Below are 19,699 nucleotides of genomic sequence, written 5' to 3' on the forward strand. Positions count from 1 at the left end.
CTTGCAATAAGTTATTACTGCACCTCATTTATTTAAATACGTGACCAACTTAGATAGATTTACATAGACCATGGAAACAGACAATCCAATCCAACCAGTCTGCGCCAGTGTTTATAATGCTCATGAGTCTCCACCGCCTCCTATGGAATCTTAGAAATGAAGGCATTTGGGCCTTTGAGGCTAAATTGGTGCTAGCTCATATTTCCTCATACATTTTTATGCCTACTCACAGACACCATAAACCTCTCCCTGTCCACGGGAATCATTCCCACCCCTTTAAAAACGTCAGTCATCATTCCTGTCCTTAAAAACCCTCCCTGGACCCATCTCCAACTTTCCTTTTCAAGGTCCTGGAACCAGTCGTTGCTTCCCAGCTTTGCTCCTTCCTCTCCTGCCACTCCCTTCATGAACAACAACAGCAACAACAAACAACAACAAAATTACATTTATAGAGCGCCTTTCACGTCGGGAGGATGTCACAAAGCGCTGAACAGTCACATGTCAGGGCCCGAGCATGCGGGAGGGGTGGAGTAGGGGTGAGAGAAGGCAGAGAGGTAGGAGGGAGACCAAGGCATGGTCGAAGAGAAGGGTCTTGAGACCGGCCTTGAAGGATGCAGGGAGGAAGCGTGGCGAAGGATGGAGTTCCAGAGTGTGGAGGCAGAGAGGCTGAAAGCCCGGCAACCAATGGTAGGGTGGGTCAGGCGGGACATATGGAGCAGGCCGGAGCTTGATGAACGGAGGGAGTGGGCAGGTCAGAGAGGTAGAATGGGGCAATGCCATGGATGGCCTTAAAGATGAGGATGAGGATCTTTAATTTGATCCTCTAGGGGATGGGGAGCCAGTGGAATCGGGTGAGGGTGGGAGTGATGGGGTCATGGAGCCTGGTGCGTGAGAGTACATGACCTGCAGAGTTTTGGATGATCTGAAGCTTGTGAAGGGAAGAGTTGGGAAGAACGATGAGGAGTGAGTTCCCGTAATCGAGCCTTGATGTGAAGAATGGATGGATGAGGCTTTCAGCAGCCTGAGGGGTGAGGCAGTGGCGGAGTCTGGCAATGTTACAGAGGTGGTGGTAGGCAGTGCCGGTCATGGAACGGATGTGGGGGAGAAAGGACAGTTCAGGGTCAAAAATAACACCCAGGTTCCTGACTGGCTCAGTGAGGTTGAATGTGCAGCCGTGGAGGCTGATGCTGCCAGTGTCTGAGGTGCGGAGGCACTGGTGTGAGCCAATCAGGAGGGCCTCGGGCTTGCTGACGTTGAGTTGAAGAAAGTTAGCCCTCGTCCAGGACTTGATGTCGGACAGGCAGTCGGTCAGGACGCCAGTAGTCCTGGAGTTCAGGGCGGAGGCAGAGAGGTAGAGTTGGGTGTCATCCGCATACATGTGGAAATTTACCCCATGTCTGCGCATGACATCACCAAGGAGGAGCATGTAGAGGGTGAAGAGGAGGGCACCGAGGACAGAGCCCTGAGGAACACTGCACGAGACAGTGCGGGGGCTGGAGGACAAACCGTTTGCCACGACGAAGTGGAGGCGGTGTGAAAGGTAGGACCTGAACCAGTCCACTCAAATTTCCGTGCTGCCCACAGCACAGAAACAGCTTTGGTCAAACTGACAAATGACATTTTGTCCATCTGCGACCAGGGCTCCCTCTGCCTTATTGTCCTACTTGACCTCTCTGCTACCTTCACTACCGTTGACCACTATATCCTCCGCCACCGCCTCTCCTCTCACCTCAACCTTCATGATTCTGTCCTTGAATGGTTCAGATCCTACCTCTCACACCGTCTCCACTTCATCTCCATAAACAGCTTCTCCTCTAGCCCCCACACCATCTCATGCGTTGTTCCTCAGGACTCTGTCCTTGGTCACCTCCTCTTCAATATCTATATGCTTCCTCTTGATGACATCATCTGCAGACATGGGGTCAACTTCCACATGTATGTGGATGACACCTAACTCTATCTCTCTGCCTCCACCCTCGACTCCAGGACCACTGCTGTCCTGACAGAATGTCTGTCAGACATCAAGAGAGCTAACTTTCTACAGTTGAATGTCAACAAGACTGAGACCCTCCTGATTGGCTCCCGTCAGCACTTCCACAACTCGGGCACTGACAGCATCACCATCCAAGGATGTATACTGTACCTCACCGAGCCAGTCCAGAACCTTGTCATCTTGTTTGACCCTCAACTGTCCTTACTGCCCCACATCCATGCCATCACCTGCTCTGCCTTCACCCACCTCCGTGACATCGCCCGGCTCCACCATTGTCTCACACCGCAGGCTGTCGAAACCCTCAAACATACATTCGTCACCTCAAGGCTTGATTACGGGAACTCCCTCCAGGCTCGACTACACAAACTCTCTGCTTGTCGGCCTCACCAACTCCTTCCTCCATAGGTTGCAGATCATCCAGAACTCTGCTGCTCGTGTCCTTTCCTGCACCAGGCTCTGCGACCCTATCACCTCCATCCTCACCCGAATCCAATGGCTTCCCATCACACAGGGGATCCTGGTTCTCACTTTCAAAGCCCTCCATTGCCTTGCTTCCCCCTATCTCTGCGATCTCGTAACCATGTACCAACCTGCCTACTCCCTCTGCTCTGAGGGCGCCGCCTGCTCCATGTCCCTTGCCTCACCCGCTCCACCATTGGCTGGCGGACCTTTAGCCACTCAGCCCCCACCCTCTAGAACTCCATCCCGCAGTCCCTCTGCCTCGCCCCCTCCCTTGCCTCTTTCAAGACCCATTTCAAGACCCTCTCTTCGACCGTGCCTTCTGTCATCCTCCTTCCCCCCTGCCCTCTGCTGTCCCCGATCCTGACCCCCAGCTCGGGTCTAAAACACTGATTGTCCAGTGCCTTGGGACCTCCTCCCGATGTGAAAGGCCCTATTCAAATGTAATTTTGTTGTTGTTGTTATACTCTCCCTCTTCAAATGCTTATCCAATTTCCTTTCAAATGTTAAAAAGCACTCTGAGACACTACCTTTCGTGAAGGCCGCTATATAAATGCAAGTTGTTGTGGTTATTAAAGCTTTTGTTGCCATGGTGTCAACTTCAGTAACCATTTGTGGCAAAGCGTTCCATGTTCCGACTAATTCCCTCTTCGTGAAAAAAATTATTCTGATCTCCTCTCCAATTCCTCCCCAGCATAGTGATGTGCATTTTTCTGCTTTTGGACATTGCAGGAGCAAATTTGACCCTCACAACATGGAAAAGAACCTGAATGCAATCCAGACCACATCAGCACTCCTTCAGGGTCCCTTTGATGTCGGCAACAGCATTCTGGGCATGCCGGGCGTAATGGAGATGATGGTTGCCTTGTGCAGTTCAGAGAGAGAAATTGACCAACTGGTGGCAGTAGAGGCACTCATCCATGCCGCAAGTAAAGCTAGCAGAGCCAATTTCATTATTAGCAATGGAATCACCTTACTGAAGAACATGTACAAGCAATCAACTATTGAGAAGATTAAAATCAGAGCACTGGTGGTAAGTTGTTCTGAACAGCCTCAGTGCTTTATTGGCTTTGAGGAATCTAAGAGTAGTCCTTTGGAAGAGCAATGAAACTGCTGCCTCCAGTTTTGACACATACAAACACGATGTAATAGGTCCACCCCTTTCATAGCTTGTAAGAGCATTTTCTTTTAAAAATTTGCAAAATAATTTGAAAAAATTACAATTCTTGCATTTGGTAGAGCTTCCCAAATTGGGAAGAATTTCAAAGCGCTTCACAGGATATTCTGTAAAGTGTAGTGACCATGCAGTTTATAGGTGAATGTGGCAGGCAATTTGCACACAGCAATGTCCCATAAACAACTATGAAGAATGACCAATTTTATCTGGAAGAGTGTTGGGCAGGTCACCAGGAGAAACTCCCCTTTTTGAATAGTGCCATGGGATCTTTAACAACCACCCAAATAGGTCAATGGGACCTCAGTTTAATGATCCATCCAAAGGACAGCACCTCCGGCAATGCAGCGTTCCCCCAGCCCTGCATTGGAATGTCTGCTTAGACTGTGCCTTCCACTATGGTAAATATTGCTGTGTTGCAAGTTTCTGAATAAATCAAGTATCACCACACTTTTTCATGAAGAACACAGCCTTTTAATCACTGATTTCCCTATAGTCATACATGCAAAACTCCAGTTCTTTTAAAATTCTTCCTGCTGTTCTGCAAAAGTGGATTATAAAAGAATTTCTAAAATAAATTCCATGGAATATTTTTAGCACTTGCTACTAATGCTGCTTACTTACTTATCCAGATATATAAGAACATTTGAATATCTCTTGAGAATACAAACTAGGTTATTTTGTTAATTCCTGTGTTCTGCTGCTGAAGTAACAGAAGAGAGAGATTGATAAAATATCAATTATTATTTTAATTGAAATCTCATTTCAATCTGTATCGATTGCAACTTTACTCAATGGTGATTTAATACATTTTTGGAATAGTGCAAGTCTTGTTGCTTGAAGTATTCATCTATTGGTATTAAATACATTTAAACTTTGATTTGTGTTCCCAATAAGGGCCTATGCAAGCTTGGTTCAGCTGGAGGCACTGACTATGGTTTGAGGCAGTTTTCTGAAGGATCCACAGAAAAGCTTGCAAAACAGTGCAGAAAGTAAGTACTCCATATCAAGTGCTACTTGCTGCCACATAGTGGCTTCAGTATGATGGATTACTGATTTTTTAAAGCAATTGTAACCCATGATTCCTATGCTAAATTGTTTTGCTCAGCTCCAAGCAGTGCACTTAAGGTGCAAGCTACAAAGCAGTGATTTTGTCACTGACCTCATTCCCCACCCCGACACACACACACAGAAACGCACAGTGATTGCTCCAGGAGGATTGAACTCATCTGTGGCACTTTAAGTGCTGAACAACACAGCATGTGATCAGGTGGTTTGTGCAAGCATTAGAATTCTCAACCTGTGGGGGGGAAAAATCCTTCTGTCACAAATCTCGCTTTAGGCTTGTTAATGTTCTGTGATAGTGTTTCCTCTCTGTCACCATGGCAAAATGCCAGCATGCCAATGTAATGACCAAGTGAAAATGCATGCAGATTACATTAATTCATATTTATTAGATCATAGAAAATAGTCAGGGCCTCTACTTATTAATAAAGACACATTCTGAGGCTGTGAGACCATTAAGAACCAAGGTGTATCAAAGTGGCGACTAGTATATTAAAAAATAAATAAAAATCCCAGAGTTCTGAATTCATCTCAGCTAATATGATTCTCGTAAGTATGAAAACTAACTTGCACTCCACAGTTGGGCAACTGATAATTGACTAAAATCCTAGCTGTCATCACAACTACTTCAAATTGGTTGCTGTCTCTAAATTATAAAGTAAAATCATTACAATGATACTTTTAGAAGCATTATTATAATGTAGATGGAATTCATTTTTATTAGATCATGGAAAATAGTCAGTGTGCAATCTCCTACAAGCAGCCATAAAGTGAATAACCAATTTTATCTGGGGGATTGTTGACCAGGACACCGGAAGAAATTCCCTCTTGTTTTTAATAGTGCCATGGGATCCCTCACATCCACCTGAACAGGCAGTTAGGTTCTCAGCTTAGTATTTCTTCTTCACTGAAATGTCAGCCTAGGCTGTGAGCTTAATCCCAACATGGGGTTTGAACCCTAGTCCTTTTGACTCGGGAGCAAGAGTGCTACCAACTGAGCCATCAAATATGAATGGAGTAGAAGTCTAGACATGCATATTACTTGATCTCAATTACTGCATTGCTTACATTTAAAAGAAAAACCTGTTTGTGAATTACATCCCATGCTTTTGCAATTCATACAATTGAATTTTGTCTACAGGTGGCTGTGCAATCCGAACATTGACAATACCACCAGAAAGTGGGCTGTTGAAGGGATGGCCTACCTGACTCTCGATGCAGACGTGAAGGACGATTTTGTCACGGATGAAGCATCAATGCAGGCGATGTTTGATTTATCAAAGGTGAAAATTCATTATCATCTTCAATTGACTGTCAATAGAGATGAATCTAATGTTCAACAATATCTTCCTATACAATTAGGAAACTCCCAGAGCAATTTTCGGACAGATTCAAGACAGCCACCAGTAACTTAGTTAGTTGTGACCACATAGTGTTAGTGGCCATAGTTGTTGATTACTTTTCAGTGATGCCTGGTGAGATAGTGGGTTAAAATTACCATTGATGATTATCACATCACAAGTTCCAGTTTCATCCCAATGGTTCTTAATGGAAGGATGTTATTTTTTGAGCGCAAGATAATTGGAAGAAAAGTGTCATGTGAATGGACTGAAAGGTCTGCTTCAATGTTCGGACTCTCTCTTTCTGAGTCCAACAACTGCGTTCACAACTTGTCGAAGTATCCATTGTACCATTCAAGTAGATATGGGTTCATTTTATCTTTCTACTAGCTCTATCCGTTGCAGCTACGCTTGTAACCAAAGGATCCAATATGGAATGTAGATTGACACAGACAGACACACAGACAGACATTTCATCTTTATCTATACTCATCTGGGAGGACTCCTGTGGGAGGACACATTTTGACCATGCTGTTCTTTGAGTGGGCAACTCATTTTGGCACACTGGTGCAGTCCTTTCAGCATTGAAGTGCAGCCGCGTTATTCTTTGATCTTCAGTTTCATTTAATGGGCCTTCTCTGTTTTGTCTAACATTCTTACTTATCCTTGAAAGGTTTGATATTCACTCAGGCATCTTTATAATGATAAATATAGATGTATAATTTACAATCATTAGGACGTCCTCCCGACCTGAAAGGCTCTTTAAAAATGTAATTCTGTTTTTGTTGCCGTGGCTTAGCTTCATCTGGGTTCTTTATTTTGTTCCTGCCGCCGCTTGACTATGTGCGTGCTCTGTGACGTATGATGCCACAGCACTGCTTTGACTCGGCGGCAACCAGGTGTAACTGCAGCACAAAACTGAAATAAAATTTTGGGTCACAACTCATGAAAGATAGGATACCCGAACAAATATGCCCATGTCACTCCTAGGTGCAAGACCTTCCCGATGAGGTCTAGATCATGTCTCTATGTCAATCAGTTATTGAGATCCTTCTCGAAGCTCACACAGACAGACATTGTCATTTTATTAGTATAGAAGATAGATAGATGGAAGATTATTAGAATAATCAATAATTTAGACATTTCATTATTTCTGTCATTGTGGGAATTAGCTTTGTTCTATACAATCCCATCCTTGCCCAACTCCACTGGCTTCCCATCACACAGAGGATACAGTTCAAGATCCTGTTCCTCACCTTCAAAGCCCTCCACGGTCTTGCTCCCCACTACCTCTCCGACATCCTAACCCCCTACCACCCTGTTCGCTCCTTCCGCTCAGCGAGCTCCAGCCTGCTTCACAGCCCCCGCCTTCCTCGCCCCACTATCGGCGGACGGGCCTTCCGCCACTCTGCACCCAGCCTCTGGAACTCCATCCCGCAGTCCCTCCATCTCGCCCCCTCCCTCACCACCTTCAAGACCCACCTCAAGACTCTCCTCTTCGACCATGCTTTCGAACTCCCTGCTTTCCCACCCCCCCACCGTCCCCGCTTCTCCACCCCGACTCTCAGCTCGGGTCCATAACTTTGTTGTCCAGCGCCCTGGGACGTCCTCCCTATGTGAAAGGCGTTACATAAATGTCATTTTGTTGTTGTTGTACAATAGAATACAATATTTTGTAAAGTTTTCTTGTGTTGGCATCAGTGAAGTCATATGGGAGTGTCTGAAGTCTGCAAATAGTCAGTACAGTACTGTACAGTGCCTAGTTGTCAGCTGGTTTCTGGGTTCTGCTTCCAAGTCAGAAGGTTGAAAATTCAAGTCCCACGTCAGACTTGTGCTCAGAGTCTTGGCTGTTACTCCAGTGCAGTAATGGGAGAGTGCTTGATCATTTTAAAAATTAAATGCACACATCACACCCAAGTCAAACTGTGCAACTCTCAAACATGAATACGGCTTACACTATTTTGCTTGTGTTTGTTCTCTCTCTCTCTCTGACAGACTGCTGACAAGACTATCCTTTATTCTGTGGCCTCTATCCTGGTGAACTGCACAAACAGCTATGACATAAAGGAAAAAATACCAGAGCTGGTTCAGCTGGCAAAATTAACCAAACAGCATGTGCCTGAAGACCATCCGAAGGTAGTCATTTAATTCATGGCTATTTGTGGGGCATTCCCATGAACAAATGTGCTTCTGTGTTTGCCAACAAAATACACAGTCATTACATGTTACAGTGAATCCTGTAGGCTTATATGAACACATACAACACCTTTCGGTATGTAGGGGATTGGCATTATAATTTAGATTGATATAGTGCCTATTGCTCCAGGAGGACGTCTGAAAGTATTTAAATACACTTCAACATTTCAATTAAGAAAAAAATTTGCAGTCATATTAATTACAATATCAATTTTGTTCATCATGGAATAATTTTAAATACAAACCAATTGTCTGTTGCATTTACAGGACAAAAAGGACTTTGTGATGAAACGTGTGCAGCGGCTGATCAAAGCTGGTGTCGTCTCAGCATTAGCAGTCATGCTGAAAGCTGACAGCGCTATTCTTACTGATGAAACCAAAGAACTCATGGCAAGGTACAAGGTTCCTTACTGTTTGCTTAGCCCCGTACAGGGGAGGTCATGAAGAATTAGATCCTCAAACAAGTTGCTAAACAGGTTACCCCTGGCATTCATTGTCCATGTCACATTCTTTCATCCACTCCCTCCCTGAAGTTCCTCTCGTCTTAAGATTTCAGTTCTTCAGGAAGAGACAACCTGTTATCACATCAGCATTTTGCTGTGTGCAAATTGTCTCCTACACATACACAGTCACTACACTTGATAGAACCTTTGTGAATCAAGAGATTCAGATGTTCTTGACGTCATAGGTTCTGTATCAAATGGAAAGAGTGTTGTCACCAAATCTGCACCAAGACAATACTCGCTTTGCAAGCGAGAGACCCGAGTTCAATTCCAGGCAGGGCGAAATCTTGGGCAAGTTTCCTTACTCCACACACCTAATAATAATCCCTCCAAAACCAAAAACAATAATAAATTGGTCATTTTCAATCGACAACTGTTTGTGGGACATTGCTGTGCGCAATTGGCTGCCGCGTTCGCCCACAAAAAAAATACGCGTTCGCCCACACAAAAAAAATGCAAGGATTATTATTATTACATTGGGATCGTATCAACAACAACAAGATTACATTTGTATAGCGCCTTTCACGTCGGGAGGACGTCCCAAGGCTCTGGACAAAGTTCAGCATTTCAGACCCGAGCTGTTTAATATCTTAAATATTATATTAAGGGTTTAATATCTTAAATATGATATTTACAAAACAAATCTGTTGTGTTTGTGAAAACAGTATCAGTTTTGAAACTTGTAGTTACATTCGTGAACAGTGAATCCCAAGGAGTCAAAGATAAGAACATAAGAACACATGATAAGAACATAAGAATTAGGAGCAGGAGTAGCCCAATCGGCCCCTCGAGCCTGCCCCGCCATTCGATAAGATCATGGCTGATCTTCAGACCTAACTCTAATTACCTGCCCTATCCCCATATCCCCTATTCCCTCTATTTTTTAAAAATCTATCAGTCTCAACCTTGAAGATGTTCAAGGACTGAGCATCTACAGCCTTCTGGGGTAGTGAATTCCATAAATTCCATAAATTCACTATCCTCTGAGTGAAGAAATGTTTCCTCAACTCTGTTCCAAAAGGCTGACCCTTAATTTTAAGACTGTGAGCCCTGGTTATAGATTCTCCTACCGGGGAAACAGCCCCTCAGTGTCTACTTTATCCAGCCCTTTAAGAATCTTATATGTTTCAATGCATCACAGGTTTCTTACTTTCTCAGCTTGTATAATAAATATAATCTTGACATTTGATATTGCACCTTTAATGTTGAAATATCTCAAAGATCTTTACAGTAGTTCCTGTTAAGTGTAGTGATGATATTTGTATTCTGATGCTTGTGATTGGAATTGAGACCTCACCTTCATGAAAACCTGAAATGTATGAGTTCTAAACAGAACCCAAATACTTATGATTCCATACGTTCCACTTGTGTGGTAAGATGCATATAAGTTGATTCAGATTTTAGAAGTGCAGTAGAGCTATTCGTATGCTGTTGCACATCCACATGCAATTTCACCTTTGAGTCAGAAAGTTGTGGGTTCAATAATAATGATAATCCTTGCATTTGATATAGCACCTTATCATGTCTTCAAGACGTCTCAAAGCGCTTCACAGAATATACTGTAAAGTGAATTGACTACATTATGTGCGCAAAATGTGGCAGACAATTGCGCACAGCAGTGTCCCACAAACAGTGACCAATTTATTATTTTTTTTAAGGAATGATTACTCCCGGAAAAGCAATCCACCAATTGACTAACAACCGGGTTTCTACTTCCTGCTAGGTAAACAGAGGCGTTTGGAGTAAGAAAACTTGCCCAACGTTTCACCCTACCAGGAATCGAACCCAAGTCTTTTGCTTGCGAGACGAGTGCTCTAACTACTAAGCTACAGGACTCCACAAAATTGACCCCTTATTTTCCACAATTTTATTCAGCCCTATGTCGAGACTTTGCACAGGCTGTCATTACAATGCAATGTATTGTCAAAAGTGCTGCTCTTCAGATGAGACTTTAAACTGAGCTCCTGCCTGCCTTTTAAGGCAGTGTTAAAGATCTCATGGCACTTTTCAGAAAGAGAAAGGAGTTTCTCTCAGTGTCCTGGCAAACAGTCCCCTGGATAAAAATTGGTCACTCACTTCATGGCTGTTTGTATGACTTTGTGCAAATTGTCTGTCGTGTTCGCCTACAAATTAAAATAATACTGTATCTCCTTGTGTTCTGGCTCTGTAGAGTATTCCTTGCCTTGGCTGAGGACGTTCGAGATCGTGGCACAATCGTGGCTCAGGGCGGTGGAAAGGTAAGGGTCCGTTTTGTTGGAGTAAATGTTGTATCGTTCCAGTATGTCAAGCAATAGGACACGGATTGGGGCAGGCAATCTTCCCACTCGGCTCATGTTAACCCTGGAAACCCAATCCCTAAAGGATTAGCGTGGTCCTAGCTGGACAAGTAAGTTTGCCAGATAAAGCAATAGGAAATGTAAAAGCTGCTGCATTATACAAATACATTGTAAAATCGAATGTGTACATTGTCAGTTCAATTATTTTAAACTGGAATTGTAATATGGGTAATATGGAAATGGCTATTAAAAATTAATGGGTGAGAAACACAACATTTCATAACAACAACAACTTGCACTTACATAGTGCCTGCCACACAGGGTAGCATCTCAGAGTGCTTTAACAGTGGCGGAGCCTGACTCCGAGCCGGTGTGAAGGGAGAGATAGCAAAGAGATATTCATCACACCAAATCCATTTTGAAATATTATAGCTCATTTAAGGCCCCAAATTCCACATAGTCTTAGCCTGAGATTGCACACAATTGTATGGAAAATTCTTAAATTCAGCCTTGATTTGGAAGCTGTTGTTCCATAATTCTTAAAAATAAACAGGTTTCCAAATTAAAACAATGCAACATTTATGTTCTGTTATTGAAAGGAAATTGTAACAGGCAGATCTCCGTTAATGTAACACAGAATTACTGCCAGAGCCAGTATTCTCTTAGTGAAGAGCATGTCTCCCTTTGGTTGTCATGGAAAGCAATGCCAGGGTCCAGGTAAAGAAGGAAGGATGGGGAATAGAAAGTGTAACAAGAGCAGGATGAAAAAATGAAAAGATTTAGAAAGAGCGGATGAATCTGCATGCTGTAAATACAATACCGACTTGTTTACAATTAGTCATTTGCTTCATTTGATGTGCTCAAATTGGTTGCCGTGTTTGCCCACAAAATACAGTCACTCCACTTCACAGTGTATCCAGTGAAGCCTTTTAAGACACCTCAATGACGTGATGAGGCGTTGTTCCAAAGGGAATGGATTATTATTTGTTATTATTTGTTCACACTCTGTCTTCTCTTATTCAGACTCTATTGCCTCTTGCTCTACAAGGTACGGATGTTGGTAAAATCAAAGCTTCCCATGCACTTGCAAAGATTGCTGCCACATCCAATCCAGACATTGCTTTTCCTGGTGAGAGGGTAAGTGAAAGGCAACTTATGGTAACTGGACAAAGAATTTATGAGGGATTCATGGGCAATAGCCAGGGATGAATACTCTAACCTGCACTAGTTCAGATTCTGTCAGTCTGGCTCAGTGATAGCTTGCAGACCCAGCATGTGTGTTAGGTTATTGCTGGAGTCTAACCATCTAAACCCTATAGTTTGCTACTGAAAGCATTTCTTGCAATCTTTCCCCTGTGTGTTCAGCTAGGACCACACTACTAATTGGAGTTTGGGCTTACACGTTAATAGAACCCAAATGGGAAGCTCCCAATGAAGGGTCTGCTCTCCAAGTCCAGTCAATGAGCCAGACTGGCTGGTCTGACATGAACAGTGCCCTGGAGTTCTGCAGACCTGCCCAACTCAGGAACAGTATTACCGAGACCATCACTCCGTTGACTTGATTCTGATTGCCATTCAGCTCAGCTCTGAGGAGATGCCTTCCCCCTCCCCAAGGAGGAAAGTCACTAGTTGGTCAATCTTGGTTGGTCCTCTTCAGAACAAATCTTGCATCTTGCAAACCTTGCCTGCCCTCTCCTGTTCTCTTCTCCCCCCTCCCCCTCTCCTCCCCCACCATTACAAGCATTTAAGGTGTGATAAAATAAGGGAATTTAAAATATTACTTTACTACTGTGCATAGATTTAACGTCACAGTGTTTCAACTGTTTTTCAGATCTATGAGGTGGTGAGGCCTCTTGTCACTCTGTTGAACATGGACCGAGATGGTCTGCAGAATTATGAAGCACTAATGGGGCTCACAAACCTGGCTGGAAAAACTGATAAACTAAGGCAAGTTCAGGTTTCTGACATTATTATATTATTATTTTTTACACTTTTATTATCTTATTAGTTTGATATTATTATTGTTTGCATTAAATTATTTATGACATTATTACAAATATAGGAACAGGAGTAGGCTGTTCAGCCTTTCGAGCCGGTTCCACCATTTAATTAGATCATGGCTGATCTGTACCTCAACCAATCCTTTCAATTCCAATTTCCCACTTTCTCTCCATATCCTACATTATTATTATATTTTTATCATTATTTTTGACATTACAGTAACGTCGAGGACATACTTCCAAAGAAAATATCAAAATAATCTCAGAGTTAAAGATATGATGAACTCCTGATAACTCGTCACTCCAAGGAAAAGGGGCTTAGTGCTGAGTTAGCAGCAGTGGTGAGTTAGGCATATATGTAAGTACATAAATAAATGCAGCCAGACAACATTAATATTGACAACATTAATATTAATATTTTAACATTTCACCCACAAAATAGTCAACCCACTTTGCAGTATATCCTGTGAAGCGCTTTGAGATGTCTCAACAATGTGATGAGGCGCTATATCAAATGCAAGGATTATTAACACGATGACTTAAGTGGTAGAGACACGTTAAGCCGGGGTCGAGTTATCAGGAGTTTACTGTATATTACTATTGACATTATTACAGTATTTATGATATAGCTATTACTTTTGACATATTTTTATTATCATTGTTATTCTTGTTATTACACTTTTGTTTTGAGTTACACAGGATTAGTGGCAGAGTGGTATCTGTAGAGTCATACCCAGCATGGGTTTGTGCCTTCAGGAACAAAAGTGACATAAACCTATTTTTTAAAATTTTAAGTTTAAAATGCTGGACAGGCTAATAGCCCATGGGCTAAACATGTTGAAATGGACACGTGTGCCTTAATTGTGTAATTATTCACCAAGAAAAGGATCACAGTTCATTCTGTAAACCTTTTCATTGGTTAATTACAGTTGTCTGAACTGATGCAGTGTACCGACAGTATTTCAGACAGTTATTTTTAAATTGTTTGGATACACAAAGTTTTATCCTTGATAATTAACCACTATCTCAGCTGGTAGCACTCTCGCCTCTGTGTCACTAGATATAGGTTCAAGCTCCACATTGGGACTTTGAGCTCACTATCTACGCTGACATTCCAGTGCAGTGCATGTGCCACTGTAGATAATTATTTGGGGAGGACAAGTTTGCAGGGCTATGGGGAGAGAGCAGGGGAGTGGTATTGATTTGGATAGCTCTTTTAAAAGAGCCAGCACAGACACGATGGGCCGAATGGCCTCCTTTTGTGTGCTCTATAATTCTATGATTCTAGTGCTTGGGGAGTGCTTCAATGTTAGAGGTGCCGTCCTTCAGATGAGACATTAAACCGAAGTCCCGTCTGCCTGTTCAAGTGGATGTTAAAGATCCCATGGCATTATTCAGAAGGAGAAGGAAGTTTTTCCTGTTGTCCTGACCAACAATTTTCCTGATACTTCATGGCTCTTTGTGGGTCACTGCTATCTGCAACTTAGCTGCAGCATCCATCTGGAAATCATTACACTTTACACAAAATCTCTGTGAATCACTTTATCATGATCAGGCACTATATCAGATATAGGGGTTATTATTATAACCTTTTAATAATTTCATCTGGATGCTTTTCCTGCTCAATTATGCCGCAATACTGAACCCGCATTGCCAGAACCCCACCCAACTCCCACCTGCTACATAATATATTTAAACCACTGAACAATGAGAGACCTTTATAGTTTTCAAACTCCGCACATCTTTTCTTTCATGCAACAGCTGCTAAAGTCAGTTTGGTCATCATGCAACCATTCCTCGGGAGAAGGGAGTTTCTCCCCGGTTCCCTGGCCAACAATCCCCGAAATAAAACCCCATGGCTGTTTGTGGAGCTTTCCTCTGCACAATTGGGCTGCCCAGTTCGCCTACAAATACACAGTTACTACACATCACAGTGAATTCTGTGAAGTGCTTTGAAACATCCTTCTGATGTGAAAGGCGCTATACCAAATGCAAGTATTATTGTTACTGTAGATTTCAGTGGAGTAAGAGAAACATGCAACAGCAACAACTTGCATTTATATAGCACCCCTCACGTAGGGTGGCATCCCAGAGTGCTTGACAGTGGAAGAGCATGACGCCAAGCCAGGTGGAGGGAGGAGATAACGGAGCCAAGGGGAGGCATGATCAAAGAGGAAGGTCTTCATGTGTGACTTGAAGATGGGGAAGAAAGGGACAAGGTAGAGGAAAGAGTGTTCCAGAGTTTTGGTACACAGTGGCTGAAAGTGCAGCCACCGATCGTGGAATGGGAAGTACATACACACTGGTTGGTGCAGAAAGTTCAGACACACTGGTTTTAAATTTGCAGCGGTCACCAACATTTCGGATTCGGATACTAAGTTGTCCTGCATTGTGCAGCTTTGACATATCAATGTGTCCCCAGAGACAATGACAGCTGCACTCTAAAAGAGCCGAGGCCTGGGACAGCTGATCAGATAATCATTTCAAGTCTGGATGAAATGTAGCAGGGAGAAACCAATAAATTAGTCAAAGAAATGTTTCCTGAGGAATTACGTGCCTTTGAAATGTTTTTTGTTTGTACGTCATGCAATTGTGAAGAAAAGGAGGCAATGATAAATTACACGAGCAGCTGAGTGCTCCACAGGTTAGGAACCAACTCTAAATAATTAGAAACACAAAAATAATCAATTGACACACAAACAATATCGGTCGCTTTGCCTCTTACATAAATTATATTTCCTGCTGTCTTTTTTTACCCACGTGTGTAGGCAAAAGATAATTAAGGAAAATGCTATGCCAGATATTGAAAACTACATGTTTGAGGATCATGATCAAATCCGACTCGCAGCTACTGAATGTATGTGCAATATGGTCATCTGCAAAGAAGTAAGTATGGCTGAAATTGGCAGAGGAATGTAATGTACAGCAATGTTGCCCACTTTACAATGTATCCTCCCAATGTGAAAAGCGCTATACCAAATGTAAGGATTATTATTAATTTATCATCAAAGGCTTTGTCAAACTTAAAGGTAGATCATTTTTATTTAGATTTCTAATGGTTTCAGAAATGGGAATAAACTAGATGGCAGAGGTGCTTTACTGGAAAATCTTTGCCTTAGAAAATGCCTTATTGAATTTGTTCTGTGTATTATGGAGGACATTGGATGACGTCTACATGGAAACAAGTGTTATGTCAACTAAACTGCAGACAAAATATGGCTAGGTTTAATATCTGGTAAACGTTTGCCGAATTACCAGAAACCTGCTTGAATTGCTTTGTTTCTCATAACCTACATGGTACAGAATCTGTTCCTGTCAGAATCACTCTACCAGTTATGAGTTTTATTTGATTTTCATGGTTTTTGGCTTGCAAATTTGCTTTGGATTAGTGCCGACTCATCTGGCATCAGAGGCATTGTCTCTCGAGTCAATTCACACCCAAGGAAAGTCAGTGCAATATCAAAGTAATCTAGGTGTTGAATATACAGTAAACTCCTGATAATTAGTCACTCCCAGGAAAAAGATGAGTCATCCAGAATGGCAAGAAAGTCATATGTATACATAAATAAATGCAATCAGAATACTAACAGTATGATGACTTAAGTGGTTAAAACAGGATCGAGTTATCAGGAGTTTATTGTCAGTTGTTTTGAATATGCAACTTAATAATAAAAAAAATCCCTGCATTTGATATAATGCTTTATCACATTGTTAAAACATCTCAAAGCGCTTCACAGAATATATTGTTAAGTAGATTGACTGAATATTTGTGGGTGAAACGCAGCAACCAATTGCGCACAGCAGTATCCCACAAACAGTTGTGGATTAAGTGACCAAATTTAAAAATAAATATTTATCATTGATAATGATAACTTGCATCTAAATAACACCTTATGTGATAAAAACATCTCAACGCGCTTATGTTTATAAAAAGCCCTATATAAACTTACACAGAAGGGTGGAAGATTGAGATTAGATGGACCGAAGGGCCTTCTTCATCCACTCAAACCTTATCATCTTTGAGTATTGATACAATGGAAAGGTCTTGAGTAACAATCCATTGAGCTGTGACATGGGTCTGTATTGTAGGCTCAGGAGAGGTTTGTGCCTGAAGGAAACGACAGAATGAAGCTGCTGGTACTGCTGTGCGGGGAGGATGATGTGAAGCTCCAGCGGGCTGCAGCCGGAGCCATTGCTATGCTCACCTCTTCCCGGAAGGAACTTTGCTTCAGGATGACAACCTCGGTGAGTGGCTAACCTAACTAGACCATCATTGATTAATGTAGGACTGCAACCTACCCCTCCTACAAACTGCATAGTCTCCTCGGACATTGGCGGACATAGGGCAAGTGAAGCCCAGTGGACAACAGCAACAACAGAATTACATTTGTATAGCACCTTTCATGTTGGGAAGACGTCCCAAGGTACTGGAAAATCAGTGCTTCGGACTCGAGCTGGGCATCGGGATCAGGAAGGGTGGAGAGCAGGGGGGGAAGGAGGGTGATTGAAGGCACGGTCGAAGAAGGGGGTCTTGAAGGGGGCAAGGGAGGGGGTGAGTTGGAGGGCCTGCGCAATGGAGTTCCAGAAAGTGAGGGCAGAGTGGCTGAAGTCCTGCCCGCCAAAGGTGGGTCAGGCAGGGCGGGGGACGTGAAGCGGGCCAGAGCCCGTTGAGTGGAGTGAGCGGGCTGGTTGGTAGGGGGTTAGGTGGTCACAAAGGTAGGAGGGAGCAAGGCCATGAAGGCTTTGTGTTTTTGTCCAGAATTTTTTAAAAAAGTATTCATTTGATTGCTCTCTCCTCTCTATCCATTCTGATGCAGTGATTTGTGAGGAAATAGGTAGATAGAGAAATTGGATTGGATGCATTGCTTTTCAATGAACCAGCACAGACACAAATGTGTGTAGGTGTGTGTAGAAGTGAACACACAAGCCTCCACCCACTGCTTACTCCCTCCCATACCCTTCTGTACTCCTATCCCTAATGTGTATATCTAGCTTCCTCTTAAATAAAATTGGTCATTCACTTCATGGCTGTTTGTGGGAAATATCTGTGCCAAAATTAGCTGTGGCATTTGTCCAAAAACTAACAAATCCAGTGAAACACTTTGACACATCTCGACGATATAATAAAGCGCTATATCAAATGCAAAGATTCTTCTTCTAATGTCCCCGATAACCAACTATGCAGAGGGCTGACCCACAGGAACTTTACTCCAATGCAAATTGTGCCAGTCAGTGTGACTGGTGTGATAAATCCAATTACCATCAAGGTTCAGTATTTATGGATAGTTTTCAAATCCTATTGCGATTCCCAATTCTCGACCCCTGTGGCACTTAACTGTAAACAGCGTGCATCTGTGTGCATGTGCATCTATGTGGAAATGTTCTTAAATTCCTCATAGCTTATTCTGTTTAAATTGTAGACGACTCAGTGGCTGGAGATCTTGCAAAGATTATGTCTGCATGATAACGTGGAACTCCGACACAGAGGGCTGGTCATTGCCAACAACCTGATGATTGCCGACAAGGAGCTTGGCAAGCTGCTGATTGAGAGCGAGCTGCTGGAGATCCTGACCGTCATCAGCAAGTTGGAAAATAACCCGAAGCGGCAGCACTGTATTAATGTGGCCCGCGAATGCCTTGGGAAAGCCATGGATTATGGTTTTATTAAGCCACTCTCCTAGCCTGCACAACATAAGGGAAATCAGTACGCCGATTAGATAGGAAACCTGATAGACACCCTGCAAAACAGTTAATTATTGCCAAAGCATTCGCCTTTCCATTTGTAATTTTTAAACAAACAACTTGCCAATTTGTTGGACTCTCTCATTGCAAATTGTTTACTAGATGTGTTTGCAGTGATCCGGCCTCTGTCGTTGTAAGAGACTGTTACCTGGAGAAGATGCACTGCGCATGAGTAACTGGTCTCTTTTGAAGAAAGTACCATGATTTCCCCCCCAGTCTCCCCCTTTCTATTCGCAGGCTATTTTCAGGCCTAGTCAAGCCTTTACTTAGGCTTTGTGTTCTAATGCCAAAGTAAGATTTGTTTATTGAAACCCAGGTATTATTATTATATGGATGGACTATCCAAGGAGATAGTAGAGACAGATTGTGTCACCAAAATTTACAAGGGAACTAGATAACTATTTGATAAAGAATTCAATTGAGGGAGGAATGTGAGAGACAGAACAATGTAGGATTATGTATTATTACCTTTGATGATTGCCAGATGGACAACAGTGTTTTTCCTCATCCTGTACTTGCCTATATTCCTATTTTTAGGAGTTCTGCCTTGGCCTTTCTTTTTCTGAAAGTTTCCTGCACAGCAGAAGCTACTGTGCCAATCAAAGGATGAATTCTGTTCTTGGCAAATGTCAAGCTATTACCTGTTTACTTCTAGTTTTCACTGACTCAGATTGTTTAGTTGAAAATAAAGAAGTGAATTGACCATGAGATGGATTGTACTTTCATAGTTTAGGTGGGTTACATTTTCAAAACAAAATAGACATAGTATCTCATACATTACATACTAACACAGAATAATGTGGTGCAGAGATCTCTACAATTGATAAGAAAGCAGTTGTTATGCATTGAATGCTAGATAGGGACCAAACGTATGCTTTTTAACTAGTTTGCAGCTTAAAACAATAATAACCCTTCCTTCAGATGAGATGTTAAACTGAGGCCCAGTCTGCT

The 19,699-nt window shown here is 42.6% G+C and overlaps 1 protein-coding gene across 4 annotated transcripts in view; it reads left to right on the forward strand.

The window, feature by feature from the left end:
* Positions 1-19,456, forward strand: part of unc45b (unc-45 myosin chaperone B) — a 46,371-nt gene extending 26,915 nt beyond the window's left edge. For all 4 annotated transcript variants that reach the window (XM_007892644.2, XM_042332855.1, XM_007892645.2 and 1 more), the window contains 11 exons: positions 3,185-3,485; positions 4,524-4,618; positions 5,833-5,974; positions 8,027-8,167; positions 8,495-8,622; positions 10,901-10,967; positions 12,030-12,143; positions 12,838-12,953; positions 15,775-15,892; positions 17,096-17,251; positions 18,427-19,456. In XM_007892644.2, coding sequence (XP_007890835.2) covers positions 3,185-3,485; positions 4,524-4,618; positions 5,833-5,974; positions 8,027-8,167; positions 8,495-8,622; positions 10,901-10,967; positions 12,030-12,143; positions 12,838-12,953; positions 15,775-15,892; positions 17,096-17,251; positions 18,427-18,687 — 1,639 coding nt within the window. In that variant the 3' untranslated portion in view covers positions 18,688-19,456. The remainder of the gene's footprint in view (positions 1-3,184; positions 3,486-4,523; positions 4,619-5,832; positions 5,975-8,026; positions 8,168-8,494; positions 8,623-10,900; positions 10,968-12,029; positions 12,144-12,837; positions 12,954-15,774; positions 15,893-17,095; positions 17,252-18,426) is intronic.
* The last annotated feature ends 243 nt before the right edge of the window (positions 19,457-19,699 follow it).

The sequence above is a fragment of the Callorhinchus milii genome, unplaced genomic scaffold (assembly GCF_018977255.1).
Source record: "Callorhinchus milii isolate IMCB2004 unplaced genomic scaffold, IMCB_Cmil_1.0 Scaffold1, whole genome shotgun sequence".
Classification (NCBI taxonomy): domain Eukaryota; kingdom Metazoa; phylum Chordata; class Chondrichthyes; order Chimaeriformes; family Callorhinchidae; genus Callorhinchus; species Callorhinchus milii.